The sequence below is a fragment of the Falco naumanni genome, chromosome 5 (genome assembly GCF_017639655.2).
Source record: "Falco naumanni isolate bFalNau1 chromosome 5, bFalNau1.pat, whole genome shotgun sequence".
NCBI classification, from domain to species: domain Eukaryota; kingdom Metazoa; phylum Chordata; class Aves; order Falconiformes; family Falconidae; genus Falco; species Falco naumanni.
This window is the reverse complement of record NC_054058.1, coordinates 78,669,680-78,691,093: the sequence shown is the minus strand read 5'-3', so window position 1 is coordinate 78,691,093 and position 21,414 is coordinate 78,669,680. Positions and strand designations below refer to the sequence as shown.

The following is a 21,414-nucleotide window of genomic DNA, read 5'->3' as shown; positions in this document are numbered from 1 at the left end:
TTGATTGTGTATGTTTCCCTTTACATACTCGAGAAACTCAAATGTAACGACTCTTTTCCTTCACATCTTATATGGTGGAGTGGCTGGATATATTTGGTGCATTAATAGCACCAACACTTAGGTAAGGCCTGTGTATTCCAAGTCCTTGTCTCTATTTGTGATTTAAATGCAGTATTATACCAACATGTCCTTTCCTGAATATGTAATGTGAAATACTATGTTATCTTGACCCTGCTTTTATAAGGTGTTATTAAACTACGCTTGAATTTATGTTTTCTGGAATGTTTCCTTCAAACCTCTGCAGCTTTGGTAGAGGAAAATTGAGTGAATTTCAAGAAAACATCATAAAAATGGGTTGTTACGAAAACATTCAAACAAGTACTATTTCTGTGAAACATTCCATGCAAATACTTGGCTGGCACATCTAATTAAAAATACTGTTTTGTGCAGGGTGAGTCAGGCTTTTTAATTTGAGCAATGAATTGTTTCCAATTCTAGTTCTATTTTGTAGACAGAATTCAGTTATTTTCTAACATAATGTTTGCTTCTCATACCCTAGTGCTGAACTACTGGTTGAAGTATGCAGGTGCAATTTAACTTTTTTGATAACATTCATTGCTTTAAACTGGTTAACGTTTCTGTTGAAGTATGATCAGATTGTTTTGTTCTGGTTCCTATTAGCGAAATAATTACGTATGGGGGAAAAAATGGGAAGCTAAAGTAAGTCTTCCACAATAATACAGCTACTGCAGATATCAGTTACTTAAAAACACCCCAGGCAGAGTCAATTAAAATTAAAAACTGGTATATGTAACTTAGCCCATAGGCCTGGATTATGTTCCTTTTCCCCCACATTATGTGCCTTTTAAGACACGAGTGTTTCAGAAGCCCTTGCATTTATGGGGAGCTAGTTAATAATTCTTTTCACTTCGGTGAAGAACAGTGGTGCTCAGGTGACAGCTGAAGTGTACCCTCTGGTGATGTTCTGACAAGACTTTGGCAGTTTTGCTTTAAAGATCTGTCCAGATAAAACTATTTTTAATCTGTTTACTCAACTGTGACTTACAGCCTAATTTTTGGGAATAAAACACCATGTGACTTCCCATGTCTCTTTGGGTGTATTGCATCTTTCCTAAAGCTGATCTACCAAAGTTGCAGTAAAACCCGGACATGTCTAAAAGCTGACAGCACTTCTATCTCTTAAACCTCTGTCTTGTGTCTTATCTATAGTAATGACCACAAATAGCATTCTGTTTTTCTGGGGAACTTTTCTTTTTGTCTTTTTCAGTGTATGCCGAGAATATTTTCAGAACGGTGGGAAAAGAAAAGCACTTGAAAAAGATGAAAAAAGAGCACTTCTTGCTTCAAACACCACTCCAGCTCCCAAGATTGAAGATCCTTTGCCAAACTTTGGCTTGACAAATCATGAAGCTATAACAGAAGAGTAAGTCTTACTTGTTTTCCAGGCTTCCTGCACCCCCCCCCCCCCCCCCCCCCACCCCCCCCTTGCTTTGGTAAGACTTACCTGGACGTTTTTTCCCCCATATCAGATCAATCTGATGTATTTTTAATAGTTAAGAAAGGGGATTTTCATGTGAATACGTACATGTTTTGAGAAATACTTACATTGTAGTATATTTTGATGGATGCCATAAAAAAACTGGTTGAGAATGACAACTGAGTCATCTTCATTTAAGTGTTAGAGCAATTTCACTTTTGTATGTCATTGGTGTGCAATGCAATTTATATTAAACCTTGAGGTGAAATAAGGGAGATGTTAATTAAGTTAGAATCTAATGGCTGTTCAGCACTGTTGAAAAGTCAATTGCTTATGTAAGTACTAAGTGCGAAATGTAAATATCGGAGTACTTAAAACTTTCTCTTCATAAATAATTGCAGAGAAACTCTTGATTCCAATTATACACTTCAAAAGCAATTTTGAATTATAACCCTTAATTTTAAATGTGCTAGCTTTCTGATGGCTGGCTCTGCAGAAGTTGTAGTATCCTTGAGGTATTTTCCTAACAAGAGTTTTAATTTTGTTTTTGACCTTCACTCAAGTAAGAATTTTACTTTTGGCATTCAAGAGTAACTTTATTTCAGTTACAGTCCCACCCTCCTATTTTTCCTAAATAACATGGGTCATGTTTGTGGCTATTCCATACACGATGGAAAGAATTCAATATTTTGCAAGTATAATGGAATAATGAATGTCTAAGAATATTATCATTGAATGTTATGCTTATGACTTGCGTCGTATACTTTATAGACCAATTATTACAACTGTCTGCAATAATATTTTTTTCCATTCTGTGAAGAGATTTTTCTCATTATTGTAGCATGTCTTCTATGATCAGTGCTTAAGTTGGATATGGTTTTAGTTAGGAAAGGAACGAGCATGTTAATAATATTATTAGCAGATGTCTATCCTTATGAGCTGGTATCTTTGTGGTTTCTCATGTTTGTAAACTTGTAAAAGGCATAAAGATCCCAAATGCCAATGTAGGTGAATAGTTACATGCAAAATGAAAACATTTTGTCCCTTGTTGTCCTCTTATGACAAAACAAACCAGATGTTTCCAAAATGAAGGCAGGGGCTTCTCATAAGCTGACTTCCCCCAGGCTCCTCTTTTTAGTGCTCATTTTGCTAAGTCAGCCTCAAACAAACACCTGTTTTTAATAAAAACTGCCAGGCACTTTTGCACAAAGGGCTGATGAGATACTAATACCTTATAACATCCCAATAATGCTGGCAATTGTTAACACATAATTTTAACATTACTATAAATAGCAGTTTATTGATGGTACTTTGTTTAAATCAATAGGTTTGATGATCGTACACTACTTGTCTTTGTCTTCCAGTGGGAGCCTTGTTATGATAAAGCATTAGTTATCTCTTTGTATGTGCTCTGTCTTCATACTTAATAATAATGGCCATTGTGGAGCTAATTTCACACGAGTTAATTTTTGTTACCAGTAGTCTGTAGCCTTACCTTTTGTTCTGACTAGTGTGTATACAAAGTAGTTAGTAGAGAAGGTTTTATTAATTTAAAATAATTTTTAAAGTATTTTTAAATATAGTTAATGATGATTTTTTCTCTTCATCCCTAAGACTTAAAAAAAAAAAAATCAGTAAAGACGTACATGGCAAAGGCAAGATTCATAATATTTACCTGAGTAAGCAACAACTGATAGTAAGGGTTTTAGTAGCTGTACAGACCTTAAAGCCACAAGGGATAGCTGTTCTAAGTTACTGCCCAGAGAAATCAAAATTCAGTTTCTTCCTACGTGCTTTATAGAAGAAACTACAGAGTTAATCAGATGAAAATGAATTGTCTATTACACAATGCATACTTTGCTCCTGAAATGCTTTTCCACCATGTCTACATTGGTCAGTTAGTGAAGTCTGAATCTTGGTGAGGTCTTGGTACAAGGGATATGGGGGAACCTATGCGCACACACTTGTTGCAAGCACTGTTGCTCCGTTCTGGTCATGTAACACTACAAATAAGAGTTGTGAGGTTGTCTATAGGTATGGCTAAGCCTGTGACATTTTGTTTTACTCTGGGAAGTGTAAACACAATAATTTTGTTCTTCCCATAAATAATCCTCTCCCATAGTATTAAAAACAGGTCGCTCATGTGAGAGCTCTTTCTGAGTTTACTTTTACTGGCAAGCCATAGTAGACTGTACCTTGCTTGGTAAGGAGCAAAGCTAGCTCAGGAATAAAAAGTTCCACAGGTAGTAAAAAGGACTCTGGGAGATGTGGAGAGAAGCAGGAAGCACTCAGCCAGCTCTTACAGGCGATGGCAGGCAATATCATAAGAACCAGAAGTGCAAAGTTTACTGCATCTCAAGGTAGTCACTCAACTACTTTGAACTCATTTCCAGCTGCTCGTGTTGCTCACCTCTTTGCCAGATTAAAATTGGTGAGTTTCACAGAAATAACTAATATGAACAGTCTTGCTTTTTTTACTTTCATCTATATGAAAAGTAATGTACTGTCCACAGTACTTCCATCCCAGAATGAGTTCTAGCATTACAACTGCACCTGTTGTGAAGCTGGACATCAAAGTGTCTCAGTCTTGCAAGATAAGTGGCTGTTATCTGCTGTTTAACAGCTCCTCCCTTCAATAAATCAGTCCCCTCTTTGTTCTCTTTTTCAGTATTGTTTTCTTTTTTTTTTTCCCATCAAATTAAGCAGTCTTCCTTTTTATCCTTAATGGCAAAAATCACAACTTTTTGGTATGGATTCTTCTCAGCTGCTGGTTTGACTGTCTCTTAAGGTACAACCTATCATTCCTTCTTTCATATGTATCTCAGCAAGCTAGACCTTCCCATTAGATATCTTTAGCATGGATGTTACAAAAGATTTGAGGCATACCAATATTGCCACTCAGAACCAGATATCTAGCTTTGTTCTGCTCTTCTGACAGCAGCATAAGGCTTCTGAATTTTTTTCCCCTCTCATTCTTGATAAACACTAGGGTAACTAAAAACTGTCAACTAGGAGATCAGCGCTTGAAGTGATGAATTTCAGAGATAAAGTGACTTTCCTTATGGTCGTGTAACTGCTCTATTTCTATCTACTTTGAAGAAAAAATGTCACTTACCTGTACAGCACCTAGTTGAATAATAGGTGCATTTTTAAGGGGGCTGATAAATCAAGCACTGCAGTCCATTTAGTAAAGTTCTTGAAAAACAAATGTGGGATATACTTAAAATGCACTCATTTCCCAGGTTATGTACACTTCTTGACCAGTTCCTGCTCTCTTAACTATTCACATTTTGGTTTTCTGCCTATACACTAATGCATTAAAGAATGGGATTCAAGGTGTGCTTGCAAGTTACCTACAGTGGCAAAGTACATCTCTTGCATTTAATGTTGCCTTAACTGAAAATCATTATGAAACATGGTTGAAGGGTGGTTATCAATTAATTCAGAAAGACTACATTTCTAACAAAGTCACTGGATTGCTGATCGTCATCTAGATTACAGTTATATTCTCACTGAGGAATCTGACTTAAGATTTACAGTGCTGAAAAAGTAGGTATCTGAACTAGTGGTGTTGAGGCTATCCAAATCTGTGATCTGTGTTCCCTGTAAATGTTCAAGTGACCAAATCTAAGTGCTTCTGAAGAGCTTCAAAATGATTTCAAGCATGTAACTAGGATCCTGTTCCTACTGATAACTGGCAGCCTGAGAATTGCTACTAAGTGATTCATTGCACCTGTGTTCTAAAAGGCAGCAAAACCTGACCAACAGCAGGAAGTCAAGGCATAAATGAGCATCTGAATCTCTGCTACTTTTAAGATTTCTAAGTATATTTACATGAACATAGACTACAAGGTTTCTTGGGTGTGGCACACCTATCGGAGTGAGTTTGCTCTGTATCAGATGTCTTGGATCTGTTGTCCATTAGTGTAGAAAAGAGTTTCTGGCTTCTGCTCAGCTTGGAATCCAGAGTTACAGCTTTCCAGAAGTGTGCCCCAATGCTGTAGTAGTCTGAAGCAGTATCCTCTTTCACCCAGTCAAGAATGCAGGTTTTGTAAGAGAGGAAGTCAGAATAGATCAGTGATTCCCCCCGCACCCCTCCAGTCTACTGTAGGTGAAGCGGGTTCTCCTGGAGGTTAGAGGGCTCTGGGTTCTGTTGCTTAATTTTCATCTGTACAAGTATTTCATCAAACACTTTAAATGGAAAGTGTTAAGATCTCTAGAGGCTGTCACTCTTCTACTTGGGAAGTTTTCTCTGCACTATAGAGTCGCATTCCCTCTTGTCTTTCCTGTGGTCCCATGTGTCTTCTATTTATTTGCTATTACGATTTAAGTAGAACACAGGCATACAGAGGCACATACGTTTTTGTGTTTGAATGAGAAATCTGCTATTGGTGTCTCCATTTGCTAGGCAAGGCGACATGCTGGTCTGAAGGAGACATGCTGGCCTTATGTGGAAAAAGATGATACTTTAGCCTATGTCTGTGATTTATGGCCGCTAGGATCCCTCTGCAGTATTCGGATCCCTGTTGTACAGATTACATTGTGATTGGCATCCAAGCTGGAAAAAAACTGTTGCTATCATCTTCATTCTGAAACCTCACTTGGTACTGACTGACTTACAGGGTAGCCTGGTAATGTGTGTGGTTTTAACTTAAAGGTAATTGTCGCACCATTTGCCTTGGTGATGCTGGTGTTTTGACAGAAGTATCCCCTGGGTATCTTCTATTCTGTGTAGAAGCAAAATCCTTAAACCTAGCGTGATTATTCTGCCAAATGCAACAAGATATACTGTCTTGCTTCTCCAATATCCTCTCTGTGGTAGATCACTAAGAGTTTAGGAGGAACACATTATTGCTGCTTAAAGATGGGGTTTTTTTTTTCCATGGTATTCCTTCCTGCTTTGTTGTTGCTATGAATAGAACCATGGTTTTGTTGGACTCCAGTGATCCTGCAGATCTGTTTCTGAAAGTGTTTGCAGTTATCTGCATCTCTAGGGCTGAATCATTCCCAGAAACACGACAAGTGATATTTTGGAGATGCCAATTGGAATTGGCTGCAGAACTTGAAACAAGAAGCAACATTTGCTTGATGGAAAGTTATTATTCGCCTTCCTGTGAAAGCTGCGAGTTTGTGTTTGTCTCTATTAATGGATTTTGGGAATTCCAAGATCTTACAAATCATGATGGAAATTTTTAGATGCGGCCCTAAAAATGATCCAATAGAAGGAGCTCAAACTGTTGCCTAGATTTTCTTTTTTTTTCTACATGGATATACTCATCAAGTTGTGTTTTAAAGAACAGGCAGATGTAAAATCTATACTAGTGGACTTAAATCTGAGTTAAACACAGTTGTTTACTCGTTTGTTGCAATTGCAAAGAAAGAATAAACAGCAGGGCTTTCCAAATTCAGATTGCAAGGAAAATAAAAAAAATAGACAATGTCTCTGATTGTAGGATGTATTCAACAGCTGAGTCCTTGATATTAGTAATAAGAGTGCAACATTCAAATTCTAATTATTTTGAGAGACAACATTTCAAGTTAGACAAACTAAATGCCAGGACAAGGCAAAACCTTTAAATGCTGACAAGATAGCTGACTGCCAGTACTTCTGTACAGGTACGTTGATCTTATCTGATGCTACGTTATCTATACTGGTAACTGCCTCTTGTCATTAAAAAAATTCTTATGGCCACAAACTTGAAGACTGCAAATGCTCCTTTAGGCACTGGTCAAGGACACTATTCTTTAGAAAATAAGAATGCTTTCAGAGGCAAGACTGCAGTCACTATTCTTAAAAGTTGCAAGGCTTCTTTTTTCTTTTCTCAAATAGAGAAAACATTATCTTTATAAAGGCATTTCAGGGGCGCTTTTTTTTTGCAGTTGGTCACAGATGATGTCAGAGCTTCCCAAGAAAAGGCAAATCTCATCTGCCAGCCTCTAACATCTTTTTTGCTATTACAATGGCAGCTTCAACCAGACAGTACAAGAATGTCCTCTCTTTGTTTCTTCAGTCTGCTGTTTCCTTTCTGATCTCCCACTCCTCTTTTTGTTTTGTTTTTTACCTCAGGAAGTTTTGGAATCTAGTTGAGAAGATGACGGGCCAGTTATTCAGTGCAGGGTTAATTTATTTATTGATTCCTTTTCCATGATGTTTTGGAAGGGTATATGTGAATTTCTGCAGCATTCTGGATCTAAATCATTGAAGTGTCCTCAGCAGTCTGTCAATATCTATCAGTCCAAGCCGTAAGTCATGATTTCTCAAGTTAATTCTGCTACACACACACACACCTTTTTTTTTTTTTTTTTTTAATCATTCACTTTTTGTCGTTTGGTTGCATAGGGAAGTATTTAGCATTAAGGCCACTGTCCTTCTTATCTGTAACTTCACCTTGAATAGTAGGGTCATCACACAGTAACAGATAAGGAGATAGATTTTTGGCTTGCTAAAATGTTCTCCAGAATTCTTATGGGATAAATCTTCATTTTTCAGTACTTCAGAAGTACTCTGATAAGGACACTTTCCTAAACCAGATGGCTACCTTTGACTATCTCTCATTAAAAAGGTTTTGGATACTCCAAAAGAAAACTGACTGCATGGCATACAATAGACTCCCCCCCCACCGCCCCCCCCCCCAAGTAGTTTTGAGGGAATACTTTGTTCATTTAGATGTTTAGAATAATTCCCTACAACTTGAGTGGCCAATTTTATTTAAGTTTGTAGCTGTGTATGGAGTGATCTCTTTCACAGCATCTGTTGAAAACAGAATTGGAGTGAGCTTCCAGCAGTCATCCATTTAAAAAAAAATTAGCTAACATAAAGCAAGTAAAATATTTTACATTTTTTTGCAGGGAATAACTAAATGCTTTCATTTTTGTATTTTTTGTTGTTTACCTTGGAATGCCATTATATGTGTTCTTGTCTTTATTAACCAATTACGGCAGTTGATTTCAGATGCCCATTTAAATGGGACTGACAAGAAGGTAGGTCACAGAGTGTTGCCAGTTTCTCTTTTTAAACTTATGAAATTTTAACTTGGACTTGTATTTATCGATGGTGAAGACACACCACAAAAAGGTAAGTGGGAAACATAAAGCAACAGAGAAAGCCTGTCTAGTGGACACACAAGTTGCCGTTCTTACTACAAGTACAAGTTAATAGAATTACAGCTGCTCTGAACGTAACTCTTCTACTTGAGGGTCATCTGCTTTACTGATGAAGCTTGGTTCTTTAGGTATCTCAGCAATTCAAGTAAGGCCTTCACTTTTGTTAGTCACTACTGTGGTGTTCTATCAGAATTCTTTTGCATTCATTATCTGAAATTGTAATTCAGAAAATACCTTCAAAAACATTTGATAAAGCTGAATTCTTGCTGCTTCTTAGGTTGCTCCACTCATTGGGGAAGATCAGATTACTTGATGTTGGTAGCTGCTTTAATCCATTTCTGAAATTTGAAGAATTTCTGACAGTTGGCATAGATATTGTTCCAGCTGTTGAGGTATGTAACGTTTGCTGAATTTAATATAAACTTGATTATCTAATATTTTTGAATGCTTCAAAATGACTGTAAAAAAGAAAGTATGTTAAATACTTAAGTGTGTATTGTAAATATCTGTGCTTTAATAGGAACTGTGATCCTCCTACTATATCCTTTCCCATCAACAGGCTCTAAACTGTAATTGTTCGGTTTAAAAAAAACTGATTTTTTTAAGTTAATGCCTTTTATGTTGTTGTGAATCTTAAAATTTGAAAATTTTAGTAGCCATCTTTTCAGATGAGTCCTTGCATCTTAAAGGCATAAGTACAGATTACATAGTGTTATGCTTAGGCATAAACCTCTCAGAAGCTGCGTTTGCTGACAGAAGGAAATGATCAGTGACTGTACTTGGTGAGTTTTTCTGGGGAGTTTTAGTAACCAGAGTTCACTGTAAGGGGGCTTTTCGTTAATTGCTAGAATTATTACTGAATTTCCACAATACTTAAGACAAATTTATAAGCATTTTTGGGGTAAACTGCTTTACTTTCTCTAGTTAGTAAGGGTCTCAAATGTTTTAATTCTGCTGTAATCATATATTCTTTGTCTTCTGCTCTTGACCCAACTTTTGTCAGTCCAGATAGCATTTATCAACCAAGCAAAATGACAAAGTGGCATAAAAATGAAAAGGAACAAAAAGGAATGCATTTCTGACAGAAAAACTTTTGACTGTACGCATCTTGACCACTTCCAGTTTAAAATCAGGCTCTGATTTTAAAGCTTTAAAAATTAAAGATTTAAGGCTCTGAAAATCAGTGGCCTAAGGTTACCCTCTTTAGAACTGGAAAAGTGTATGAGTACAATACAGTTAACTTGAAAGTAATGTCCTTTTACTTGCTGCAGTGTCGTTTACATGCTAAATGTGTGATATTTTCTTGTGGTTACCAGGTTTAGTCCACTAACATCTGATTTATATTTTTGTATATACGCTTAGAGATAATGAAAGAGATTCTTGAAAAAAAAGTCTGAGTCTGATAAATTGCTTTTTAAGGCAATTCAATGTTAGCTTCATCTAAAACATAAAGAAACTTTGAGTGGACTCAGTCTTGCCTAATTTGAAGAATAGGCACCAGTTGCCCAAACATGATTGCCCTCCAGTACTTTTCCACTGATGAGGCTGTAGGACATCTGCATAGGGCTGTTGGCATGATACAGGATGTCAGAGACACATGCCACTGAAGTGGCAGCCTATGGCACTTAAACAGTAATACATGGCAAGTAAATTTTGAGGTAAGATACACAGATCTCCACTACAGTCAGTGGAGATCTATTAAAAATAGTCAGTGAAGCCTCAGTGTCTGCTGTTTCATGCTGAGGTGAATTGTGTGCTGACCCCATGGGCTGTATTGATTAGCTCTCCAGTGGCTATAAAGGGAGCCTAGGCACCTGGAGGTGCATGAGCTGAACCCAACCATTAATTCGTGGGTATGCATAGTTATGTTTTCGTATTACTATTATTCTTGTGAAAATCAATGTAGATGTACAGTGACCAAAACCATTCTTGGAAGAGTCCCAGAAAAGGTTACTCCTGTGGATGTAATGGAGGAATGCATGTGAGTAATCCAGGCCAGACAACAGTAATCAGGTAGTCGCAGTTTCTGTGTGCTAACCAGTTCTTCAGGCTCTCTCCCAGAACAAGAGAATGATAAACTAATTGATTTCTTGTCATCGGACATAATTAGTACTATAGCCTGATGACAGGAAATGGTAGGAACTCCCTGGAATGCTACTGTACAGACCAACACAGTTACTGTGAAGCCTGTCCCCAGGCTCACCAGCTTCTCTTACTTCGATTCTTCTGGATACTCTGTGTTCAGGGCACCTTGCAACCTAGCTAGCAAGCCTTCTTGGAGTGGCATGGAGTACAATTTGTGCACTCAAATGCATCTGCTAGAATAAGCTTAGGCCCACCTCCAAAACAGCACTAATAAGCCCTGATGTATTCAAGATAACTCAATTTTGAACTACATCAGCACTGTAACCTCCTGAATAAATTTATCTTTAGGCCAGCAGTTTCCTGGGCTGATTTAAGATTTCAGAACAACAGCCAGAGGGTTCTTGTGGTAGTTATTGCCATCTTCTGACCTGAAAATTGATCCAATAACTTAGTGGTAGAAGCTGAAAATAGAACTGGTAAAATCTGATTTAGCAGATCTTTGAGTTAAGATACCAAAGTAGTTTTTGAAACACATTGAAGCATAGAGACTTCTTAGGAAGTCAGTTTCTTGAATAATGTTGAATGGAGGGTTAAATAATTCCTTCCTTAATAAAAATAGATTAATCCACTTTCTGCATATATAAATGCTTTGGATATAGACTAAGTAGTTAATTTGAGGATTAAGACAGATACAATTGTGGAAAAACTAGGAGGGGAACTGAAATGTAATAATGTATTCAAAATGTTTAGAATTTCAGTTTCATATAGAGAAAATACAAACTGTAGAGATACGAAAATGGAAATATATTTCCATTAAAAGGTTTTGTGTTTTGAGCAGGAAGGGAACTGCACCAAGAAAAAAAATAGTATTCCCTTTAGCTAGGCATTGTGCACTCATTTTCAGTGTCTGGGTGTAACATACGCAGAGGGAAACAGGCAGTATTAGAAACGAGGAGGAGGGGGACTGGGATAAGCAGAATATGTCTCTTCTTGACCCAGTGTGGGTTTTTTTGCTATTCCTTCAAATGTTCTGCTTATAACACAGATATTCTAGAGTACAAGTAGCAGTGGTTATTTTCTTGGAGGAGTTTAATTTGTCTACACTGAATTTAAAAAAAGGCAAAACTGAAGGGAGAATGTGCACTTTGGGAAAATCCAAATATGATTTCATACTGCTGCAAAAGTTTCTGAATATGCAGCATCTGTTGCATTAGAGTAAATATAGTTTGAGACAAAAAAAAGGGGGGGGGAATGGAAGGGTACTGGAATTAAAAATTAGAATATACAAGTAGGATTACGTTCTTAAATATCAGTGGATGCACTGAAGTATGACTGCTGTTTCAGTGTCTAGGGGGACTTTAAGATCAGTTCAAGACTTGTATATCTGGAGTTTAGTAGCAATCTCCAGTTGAGTAGCATTTTTGTCCTAAAACTTTCTGCAGAGTTCAGATTCCACTTGAAAAATAAGTCATAAACCAGTCATAAACAACATAGAAATAGTGTTAAGGACAATTTAAGGACTAAAGTATTTTTCCAGTATACAGAAATACTTTTGGTCTGTATTGTTTTTTTAATTGTGTATATTTAACCTTTTTAAGTCTTGTTTCTACATAAAGTTAGCCTGTTACCCTGAACAATTATTCTTCAAAGCACTTCTTTCTTTTAAAACTTATTAGAGGAAGTAATGAAATTACTACTGGTAATTTCCTGTTCTAAGTATTACAAGAAAACAGAATATAGCCCTGCAGGTATAATAGTTGCAATTAAAATTTCTTTATTATAGCCACATAACGTAAGTATTTTTCTGGATTTTTAGCATATTGGAGGCCAAGATTAATGCTATTAGAAAATAAATCGCACATTTTTTTGAACATTGACTACTTTTTCTAATTTAATGCATACTCTTGGAAGAGAATGTGATTTTATATAAACAAATAACATTCTCTTCTACTTGAAAACAATTGTGCACATCAGTTGCTTTACGAATAGCTTTACAATAGTGTTCTAGAGATCTTTTTTGAATATTATTTTGTAAGTCACGATATAAATACTTCTGTGGTATGAAAACGCAACAGATCTAACAGGTGGACCTTTCAGATGTGCTCCATAAAATGTTTTGTCTGCTTTCATGTTCACTTACATGTTCAGAGTGTCTGTCGTTCACTGCATGTTCTCTAGGCATTAATAACAAGTTTTGTTGCTATCATGCCAAAACCTTCTATCTTAATACCTTTGTTATGAAGAAGTCAGATTTGAATGAATATAAAGTGTCAAAACTTAAATGTAGTGAATAGCGTACTGTGGTTTTGGGTTTTTTTAATGCTCAGTAATTAAGGGCATTAAGAACTTCTGTATGTTGTATTGTGGTGTCATTTCCCATCTTTTGCAGCTTGAGTACACAAATGATCAACAGGTGAACTTAACAACCCTCACCTTACTTTGATAATTGCCAAAATGTGTACCACTTTGCATTTACAGTAAATTACATGGACCTGCCTCACTGCTGCGAAACAGTTAGCGTACTGTAACTTTCTAACGTATATTGCCTTGCCATAGCTTCTTTGTTTCTGTACCAGTAAAGAATGACACTTTTTTCCCCAAGTGATCAGATGACTAAGTTTCTTGGATTCTTTTCAAAGAACTGCTGTAAATACTGACGTATCAAATATAGTTTCTCATTACTAATTTCAGGTTTATAAAAGGCTTCCAGCATCTGGAGAAACAAAAGCAATGTAGGCTTACCTGAGTTCTTAAATCATTTATGAGATAGTTCATTTGATACTTTAGGAAAATTATTTTTTAAAATTAATATTTCTCAGCAATTAAATCACTAGTAAATTACTGCACATCTAAAATTTTGCTTTGCAACTCCAAAAGCTAGCAATGCATTAAATTGTTTGATGTGATATCAAGAGGAATGTTCAGAAGGCTTGATATTTCCTCAAGAGAATGGAGAGGGTGTCATTGATTTATTTTTCTGTGGATTTGGATTGTTTGCTCTTTAAACTAACCTTGATGTTTGTTTGTTTTTTGTTTGTTTTTATTTTATTCCACCAGAGTGTATACAAATGTGACTTCCTAAATCTTCAAATTCAGCAACCTCTCCAACTGGCACAAGATGCTATAGATGCTTTTCTTAAGCAACTGAAAAATCCCATTGATTCTCTACCTGGAGAACTGTTCCATGTCGTTGTTTTCTCACTCCTCCTTTCTTACTTTCCATCCCCCTATCAACGATGGATATGCTGCAAGAAGGCACATGAACTTCTCGTATTAAATGGCTTATTGCTTGTAATAACTCCTGATTCATCTCATCAGAATCGCCGGGCTATGATGATGAAAAGCTGGAAAATTGCCATAGAGTCTTTGGGTTTTAAACGCTTCAAGTATTCCAAGTTTTCTCACATGCATCTGATGGCATTTAGGAAAACCTCCCTGCAAACGACAAGTGACTTAGTTAGCAGGAACTACCCAGGAATGTTGTATATCCCACAGGATTTCAACAGTATAGAGGATGAGGAATATTCCAACACTTCCTGCTATGTTCGATCTGATACAGAAGATGAACAGCTAGCTTATGGTTTTATGGAGCTACCTGATGCTCCTTATGACTCGGACTCTGGAGAAAGCCAGTCTAGTTCAATTCCTTTCTATGAGCTAGAAGATCCTATATTGCTTCTAAGTTAATGTAGTCATTGAAATGCCCTTTCAGTCAAACCTCTTGCTTAACTAATTTTGCTATACTAACATGGGCTCAACACACAAAAACGGTTTGCATAAAGAAAATGCAAAGGTTTACAGAGTTTGCTATTTTTTTCTACTTTGAATTTTAAAATTTATTCTTGTATGAAAGTGAAAGAAATACAAGTTTTATGCAAATGACTCGTGTCATAGCATAAGTTACTGTTACTTTCTTTAGATTTGTATCACTAATTTTTTCCAGAAAGGTACCATTCTTTTCTTTAGTGCTGTGAAGTGTGAATTCTATTTAATTTGTTAAATGTTGTTTCAATATTTTAACTCGGTGTGGTTGAGCTTAAGGCACTGGAGTTGGTGGGCTTCTGAGAAGTACTTGTAGAAAGAAATATTGTGCACTTTAATTCAACGTGCAGAAAGGTTAAGACACTTGGTTACACGTGTCCCTTCTTAATTAGGGAAAAAAACTTTTCTTCCAAAATTTATTTCACTCTGGGCTGGAGAAACTATAATTCTTGCACATTTGATTTTATGTTTATTGCAGCCCTCTTGAGATAACACCAAATCAAGATAACACCAAAACACAGGAATTTATTAATCCATAGTTATACATATTATGTAATTTCACTGCATAATATAGCAGTTAGACATGAAATTTCTGAAGAGGTTATCCCCCCCAGAGGAGTATGGTACGTCTAGACAATTATGTTTCACTTCAAAGCTGGAACATGATTTTGCAATTTTGTGAGTGTACAAGCACTAACATATATCAGTATTTCTCCGATGATGGTGTTCTGTATTCTCTTCAAACCATGTTTTTTGGGGGACAGGGTAGGTTTTGTCATGTTTTAAAGTAAATTATTTATGCATTTTAAAATCAACTTCTTTCTTTATTTGCCCTTATTTGTAGACCTCCCAAGTTATAAGGTAACTACAGATCAATTTTGTGAAAACAAACACAATTACACAAGTTTTTCAAGGATACACTTATTTGCACAAAGCCACATATTCAGTGAATTGGACCCAAAAATCTTCTGCTTAGTTAAGTAAAAACTCCATAGCTGTCTGAAAACTGGTCTGTGCTGTAAGAACAGGGAACAGAAGTTTTTTACATCTGAGTTTTCAAATTTGTGTAATAAATTTGTGAGGTTTTGCTGGAAAAAACATATCTGTTCAATAGTAAAAACAGAGGATTCACTATTAGTTTAGCTTAGATTTCCCTCCATTTAAAAATAATGGTCAGAATCTTCAGGTTTGAATGTTAGGCTGTTAAATCTGTAAGTGCCTAATAACAAATGATTTGAACTAGGTGCCACATCATGGTTTTAAGACTGACTTCAGCAAAATGGTAGAAAATACTAATAATGTACTTTCACAACTAGTTGTGATGATATACACCTTATACCATATTAACTTACCATGTTGTACTTATAATACAGAAGTTACCAGATAAACTGAAACTGTAGTGTGGATTTTACGGTGGTTGCTACAAAAAGGAAACTTACTCCTTTCACTGAAGTTTTGCACTGACAAGTGTCACAGTTTGACTTATGTGTTTTTCTTTTACACTGTTTCCTACACAGAGTCATCCCACATTGGTCCATCTTACACTCAAACATGATCTGGACTGCAATGCTTTATTCTTTAACATAAGCTTTTTGTGTTTCCTTTCTTAAATGTAAAGGGTCCCTTTGTACCTGATTCAAATTTGTTATTCAATCTGAATGATATATATAAACCAAACAATTATATTCTGATGTGTTAAAAAAAAAAAGTTTAGATACAGAAGTATCGGGGTTGATTTTCTGGAGAATACTTCTCTAATGAAATATATAATGGTTTCAAAATTGGCTTTAAGTCAATATTTGCATCCAATGCTTTCCCACTTCACTTTCACTAAAATGTTTGTCATTCACAGCCTTTCTTCTTCCCAGTTAACCACTGACTCCAGCAGTGCTCATGTTAAAGCTAAAATACTGGTGCTATAAATTCAGCTGTTTATGGAAACAATCTGTGCATACTTCAAAATGTACCTAAATTTGAACTGATACTCTTTTTAACAACAAGTTATGGACCAGCTGAAGTGTATGTTGGCATTGTTTAATTGTAAACCGGTTTGTGATTCATACAAAAAAGCAATTTAGACCAAGATTTATCCGCCCCCAAAATAGTTTATAATATTAACATTTAAATTTAAGCCTTTTTGGCAGGTTGGTGACACCATTGTATTTGTGGTTTAGGGACCTGAGATTCCTAACAGCTTGGTTTTCTTGCTGCTCCTTTTAAATAGCTGAAGGGGGGTGTGTTTTGTTGTTGGTATTTTTGGTTTGGTTTTTTTGGCTTTTTGTTGTTTTTTTTAATTTGTGTTTTTGTGTTTTTTTTTTTTTTTTACAAGGGACAGTAGATTGTGGTGGAGGAGGAAAGTGGGATTTGCATAAATACACCTCCCTGAACAATAAAGTGGTGATATCAGGAGTTGTTGGATATTTGGCTTTAGTGCAAGAATGTTTCTAGGTTATGAAATATTTGAAAATACGACTGTGCAAGAGATCTCTTGTTCTTAAGGTGCTGGAGGGGAAAAGGAAAAAATGTGTATTTGCATTTCTGTTGTCTTTATGTCACTACCTTTTGTGAACAAAGCACATTTATTAAAAAACACAAAAAACTGAAAACCTCTTTAAAATTTCTTTGGGGTGGAGATACCCTTTTTTCTTCCTGTGCAATTTGTTTATGCTGAAATCCAGTGAAACCCATGCATAATTATTTTCCTTATTGTCAAGAAAGTATTTGCACTGGATTTATTTTATAAACTACCGAATTATAGTGGAGATACTAGATTTGGTACTTCCATTTCAGCTTCTACATCATGGTTGTGGCCTTTGCTTTACAGAAGGGGTGTTAGAGTTCCTCCACTTGATCCTGTATCATGTTTCTAGGATGCAGTTACTTTCTATTGCAGTTCCCATCTTTTTCTCTAGATGTTCTTAATTTTTCCTCTATTCCCCTGAAATGTCTTTGCAGCGCTCGTATGTTGACCCTTTGAGGTGATTGTATTTTTCTCCCTAGTGGTTTTGAGTATTGGAGGTGTTGGGGAAAGGCTGGCAATGGGAAAAGACACCACACTGCACCCCCCAAAAAAAAAAATAAAAATGCAAGGTGCCTACTCTGATCCAGATTCTACAAAAATTAGATTTTAGCAGAATTGATGTGTGTGTCTAGCACTGCAGAGCCTAGCTGGTATATTCTGGTCTCTTACTTGACAGTGAAGACCAGAAGATGTGATTTCACAGCTGGGTCTCAGTATTGCTTCCTGCAGAATCTGCCCTTTTCAGCTTAAGGGAGACTTGCTGACTTGCTTTAAAAGTATGATCATTCTAAGTCTTTAATTTTATCTCTATGAATCAGCAGCAGGTTTTCTCCTTTTTCCTCATTTTCTTGATTTTCCTTGATTCATTGTTTTGTAACTGTAGAATAGTAAAAGATAGTTTTAGAAGGGTTGCATTTCACAGACTTGCACAGGAACTCAGTTGTTTGGAGGGTTTGTTTGTTTTTTTTTTTACTTTTTAAGTAAAAAGTTCTACAAATAGTTGCTTGTAGAGTATTCCTAAATCACAGTTGAACAGATGTAGTACCAACTAAGCATTGTCCATGATGCTGGTAAAGCATCTGAAGCAGGTAACATTTACTAACCAACTGAGATTCTACTGTTCTGCTTGTTCAAGGGAAACCTCTTGGCTTTTTAACCCGTGTAACTTTTAGGCCAGTTTTATTTAATATTTGGAGACTACAGAGGTTCCTTGTGAATCAGTTGTCTGAATAACTGAGGCAGAAAAGACAGGCTGTCAGTTTAGATGTTTGAGTGTCCAGCTGCCACCCATCAGCACCAGTGCTTCTTGATGCTGGGGGTGAAGGGGCTGGAGGTGATGCAGGCACAAAGGATATAAATCCGTGGCAGGCCCAGCCCTCTGGCAGTTCAAGGCAGTGCTCCTTAAGCCGTCACTCACACAGGCTCCCCTGGTTTTGCCTGAGCCACGGAGCCATTATGTTCCAGAAGCTTCCTGCTCTTGGCCACCTGCCTGCAAGGGCCAGCAGGAAGCATGCATTCCCGAGGCCGAGTGCTGTGCCACAGCGGTGGCCGAGGCGGTGTGCCTGAGCGGGGTGAATGCTTTGGCTGGGGAAGGCCTGAAGCCGAGCCCCCCCCCCCCCCCCCCCCCGAAGGCACTCGTGGCCCGCCATGGGGGAGGCCAGGGAGGGCCCAGCCCGCCTTACAGGGGCGCTGACTCAAACACAGCTTCCCTCTTCTGTCCCCTAAGCACCAGTTCAGTGCGTATAGTTTTGTCTTGTCTTGTTTTCTGCTTCTTCCAGCTGATGAACTTTGCATTTTTGGGGGGTGTGGAGGGAAGAAGGTGCTTTCGCGCTTCCCTTGCATCCAGACGCTCATGAGAGCAGGGCAGCCGTGAGGCTGGGGGGTGCGGACGGGGCCGCCCACGGTCACAGCCCCGCTCTGCCCCACCGACGCAGGCACCGTTCCGCTGAGGGTCCCGTCGCCCGGGGCCGCCGCGGGCCCAGCCTGCCCGCCGCGACCAGCTGGGCTACGGCAGCGCCCGGGCGGCCGCGGCGGCGTTTGAGCCTTGGCGCCGCCCGTAGCCGGGACGCCTCACGGAGCCTCAACATGGCGGCGGCGCTGCGCGGGGGGTGGGAAGTTCCCGGGACGCCTGTTGAGGTGAGTGCGGGCCGGGAGCGCGGCGGGGGCCGGCGGCACCGAAGGGCTGGGGCCGGGCTCGCCCCGGCGCCGTGTGCGTGGAGCAGGGCCCCGTCGCTGCGGGGCCGAGGGGAGGCGGGCGGCCTGGCGGGCAGCCCCTGGGGGACGGGGCCTCCCCGGGCCGGGCCGGGCCCAGGCGGCCTCCCGGGGCGGCAGCTGGCGGTGAGCGGCGTTGCCCCGCAGGCACCCCGCGGAGCCCGCAGCCGTCGGTAGGCTCCCCTGGCCGGGCCAGTCCGGCAGCTGGTGCTTGGGCCGGGCGCTCCCCGCATGTCCCGCACCAGGAATCCGTAATGCGGGCTGGGCGTGCACGTCCGAAGACTAACGAAGACGTTCACCTGAAGTTTAAGGCTGCTGTATTAATGTGGTAGCTAAGTACGACGTTATGGTTTTAAAAAGGCGTCACGCAGTTGTGTTTTGGTTGGGTTTTTTTAAAAAAACCCATGCACTAAACTGGAAGAATAAAGCTGAAGGAAAGTAAGTCCAGTATTTTAGATAGGCCTCACCTGGACTTCAGGTCAACTGTAGTCAAACTACTGAACCATCTTCGGGTTTTGGTTCTTTTTTTTATATTTTCTTAGACAAATTAAGATGAAAACTACTTTGGGAATGATGTTCCTTTACATATAGGAAAGCTCTTGGATGGTTTAGTCTCTAAATCTCTACTTAGACTCCAGGTTTCGCTCTAAAATTGCATTTGCAAAAATCAACAAATCTTTAAAAGTGGGTGTACACATTTTGTGTTTTGGATCTAAATGTGATTCGCTCAGGTATGTAACTCAGATGTTGAAGCCTGAAACTTTTAAGGCAGTTGGTTTTAAAACCAAACACTCCCCTGTCTTGGAACAGTCTTTGCTTCAACAGTCAGAGTCTTAACAGAAATGAGTTACAAATAGCTATGTTTTAAAGAATAAATCAGATATTGAAATCTCCCATTAAAATTGTCTGAATTGTTGTGTTAAATTGTGTTAAATTTATTTGGTAATAACTGCATGATGGGATGCATTAATCATTAAAATGCTCCTTTTTCTCTTTTCACCAAAAAGTTGACCATGTGTTTTGAATAGAAAAATACTAATGATTAATAGCGTAGTTTAGTAGTACGCCTTTTTGATAATTGCCTAGAAGGCATAGCCAGGAAGAGAGTGTTGCATTCACGTCCAAGTTGTCATTTTGCAAATATTTGGTACTTAAGCAGACTTTGTGTCTTTCCACTAGGAGCAGGCACATTCCCCCAACCCGCTACCTGGCACAGCACGTGGGGCAGCAGCAGTGGAGCTTCGCTTTCACGTTTCTCATGATGTGATCACAGCAAAACTCCGCTTGGCACAAGCTGAGCTAGTCAGAGTAGTTTTCTGTCAGACCGGCTGCTTGCCTGCAAGGTAGCTTGCTAGTGTAATGATACCACCAGAAAATAATGTAGTAACTGTAGCAAAATAGTAAGCCAGGGGTTAGGTGGGAGCTTCCACCCTTTGCGCGTGAGCTAAACTGCTGACTTCCATGAGCCTGTTGTCCAGATGAATGTTTATAGTATTAGCTTCTTGACTTGGAGGGATTCCAGAAAGGAATCAAGATAACAGGATGGCATGGCAGATGTGCTTTGGCATAGCAGTAGTTGCACGTCAGTGCTGTGGGTTGGAAGGGGAGATGGGGAAGTCGTTCCTTTATATTCATGGTTTGGAGGAGAGAGAACTGCGGGCAGGGAGGGGGCATGTGTAGGAGTTGAACTGAAAAGCTCAGGTTGTCCATAAAGCAAATGTTGATCGTAGTACAAGAAACAGCCTTGCTGACAGTGCTATGATACCAGATATATTGTGACCTGGAAAAGGCTAGCTAACTTTGGGTTGTTATCTATATAAAGTAGAAACAAATGAAAGGTTGAGAAAACTGTAAATATGTTACCAACTAATGAGAGAAATATTACACGATCTTAAGCATTCAGGCAACTCAGAATTAAGTTTATTTGTATAAAACACTAGCAATAATAAGTAATATGAAAATGCACAGTTAAAATGAAAACTTTTAACTCTCAATGGCATGCAGTAACCATTTGCTTTAACTGTATGGTATGTATTCTATTTCAATTAAACAGATTTTTAATACATAGTTTTTGCAAGTAACATCTGCAGTGTTGTTAGGAGTTTAACGTAATTTGGAAATATGTTACCAAACTTAAGTAATTTAAACAATAGGATTTCTTAAGCCTATTTTATCTCTACACCAATTATTCAAGCTGGTTTTATGCTGGGTGTCAGTCTTCAAGTCAGCCAAA

At 38.3% G+C, this 21,414-nt stretch overlaps 2 protein-coding genes across 4 annotated transcripts in view; both read left to right on the top strand.

Moving 5' to 3' along the window:
- The window catches only part of BMT2 (base methyltransferase of 25S rRNA 2 homolog), a 34,409-nt gene extending 19,006 nt beyond the window's left edge, over positions 1 to 15,403 (top strand). The window contains exons 3-5 of the mRNA XM_040595288.1: positions 1,289 to 1,444; positions 8,880 to 8,994; positions 13,745 to 15,403. Of these exons, the coding sequence (XP_040451222.1) occupies positions 1,289 to 1,444; positions 8,880 to 8,994; positions 13,745 to 14,374 (901 nt within the window). The 3' untranslated portion in view covers positions 14,375 to 15,403. The remainder of the gene's footprint in view (positions 1 to 1,288; positions 1,445 to 8,879; positions 8,995 to 13,744) is intronic.
- Positions 15,404 to 18,939: 3,536 nt separating this feature from the next.
- Positions 18,940 to 21,414, top strand: part of TMEM168 (transmembrane protein 168) — a 28,616-nt gene continuing 26,141 nt past the window's right edge. The window contains exon 1 of one of the 3 annotated variants that reach the window (XM_040594330.1): positions 18,940 to 19,106. Coding sequence is in view for 1 of the 3 variants with exons in the window: in XM_040594333.1 (XP_040450267.1) it covers positions 19,056 to 19,106 (51 nt within the window). In the remaining 2 variants the exon portion in view is untranslated. Of the gene's footprint in view, positions 19,107 to 19,317; positions 19,620 to 21,414 lie in introns of those variants that run through there. The other 2 variants (XM_040594333.1, XM_040594332.1) reach the window with 2 other exon arrangements.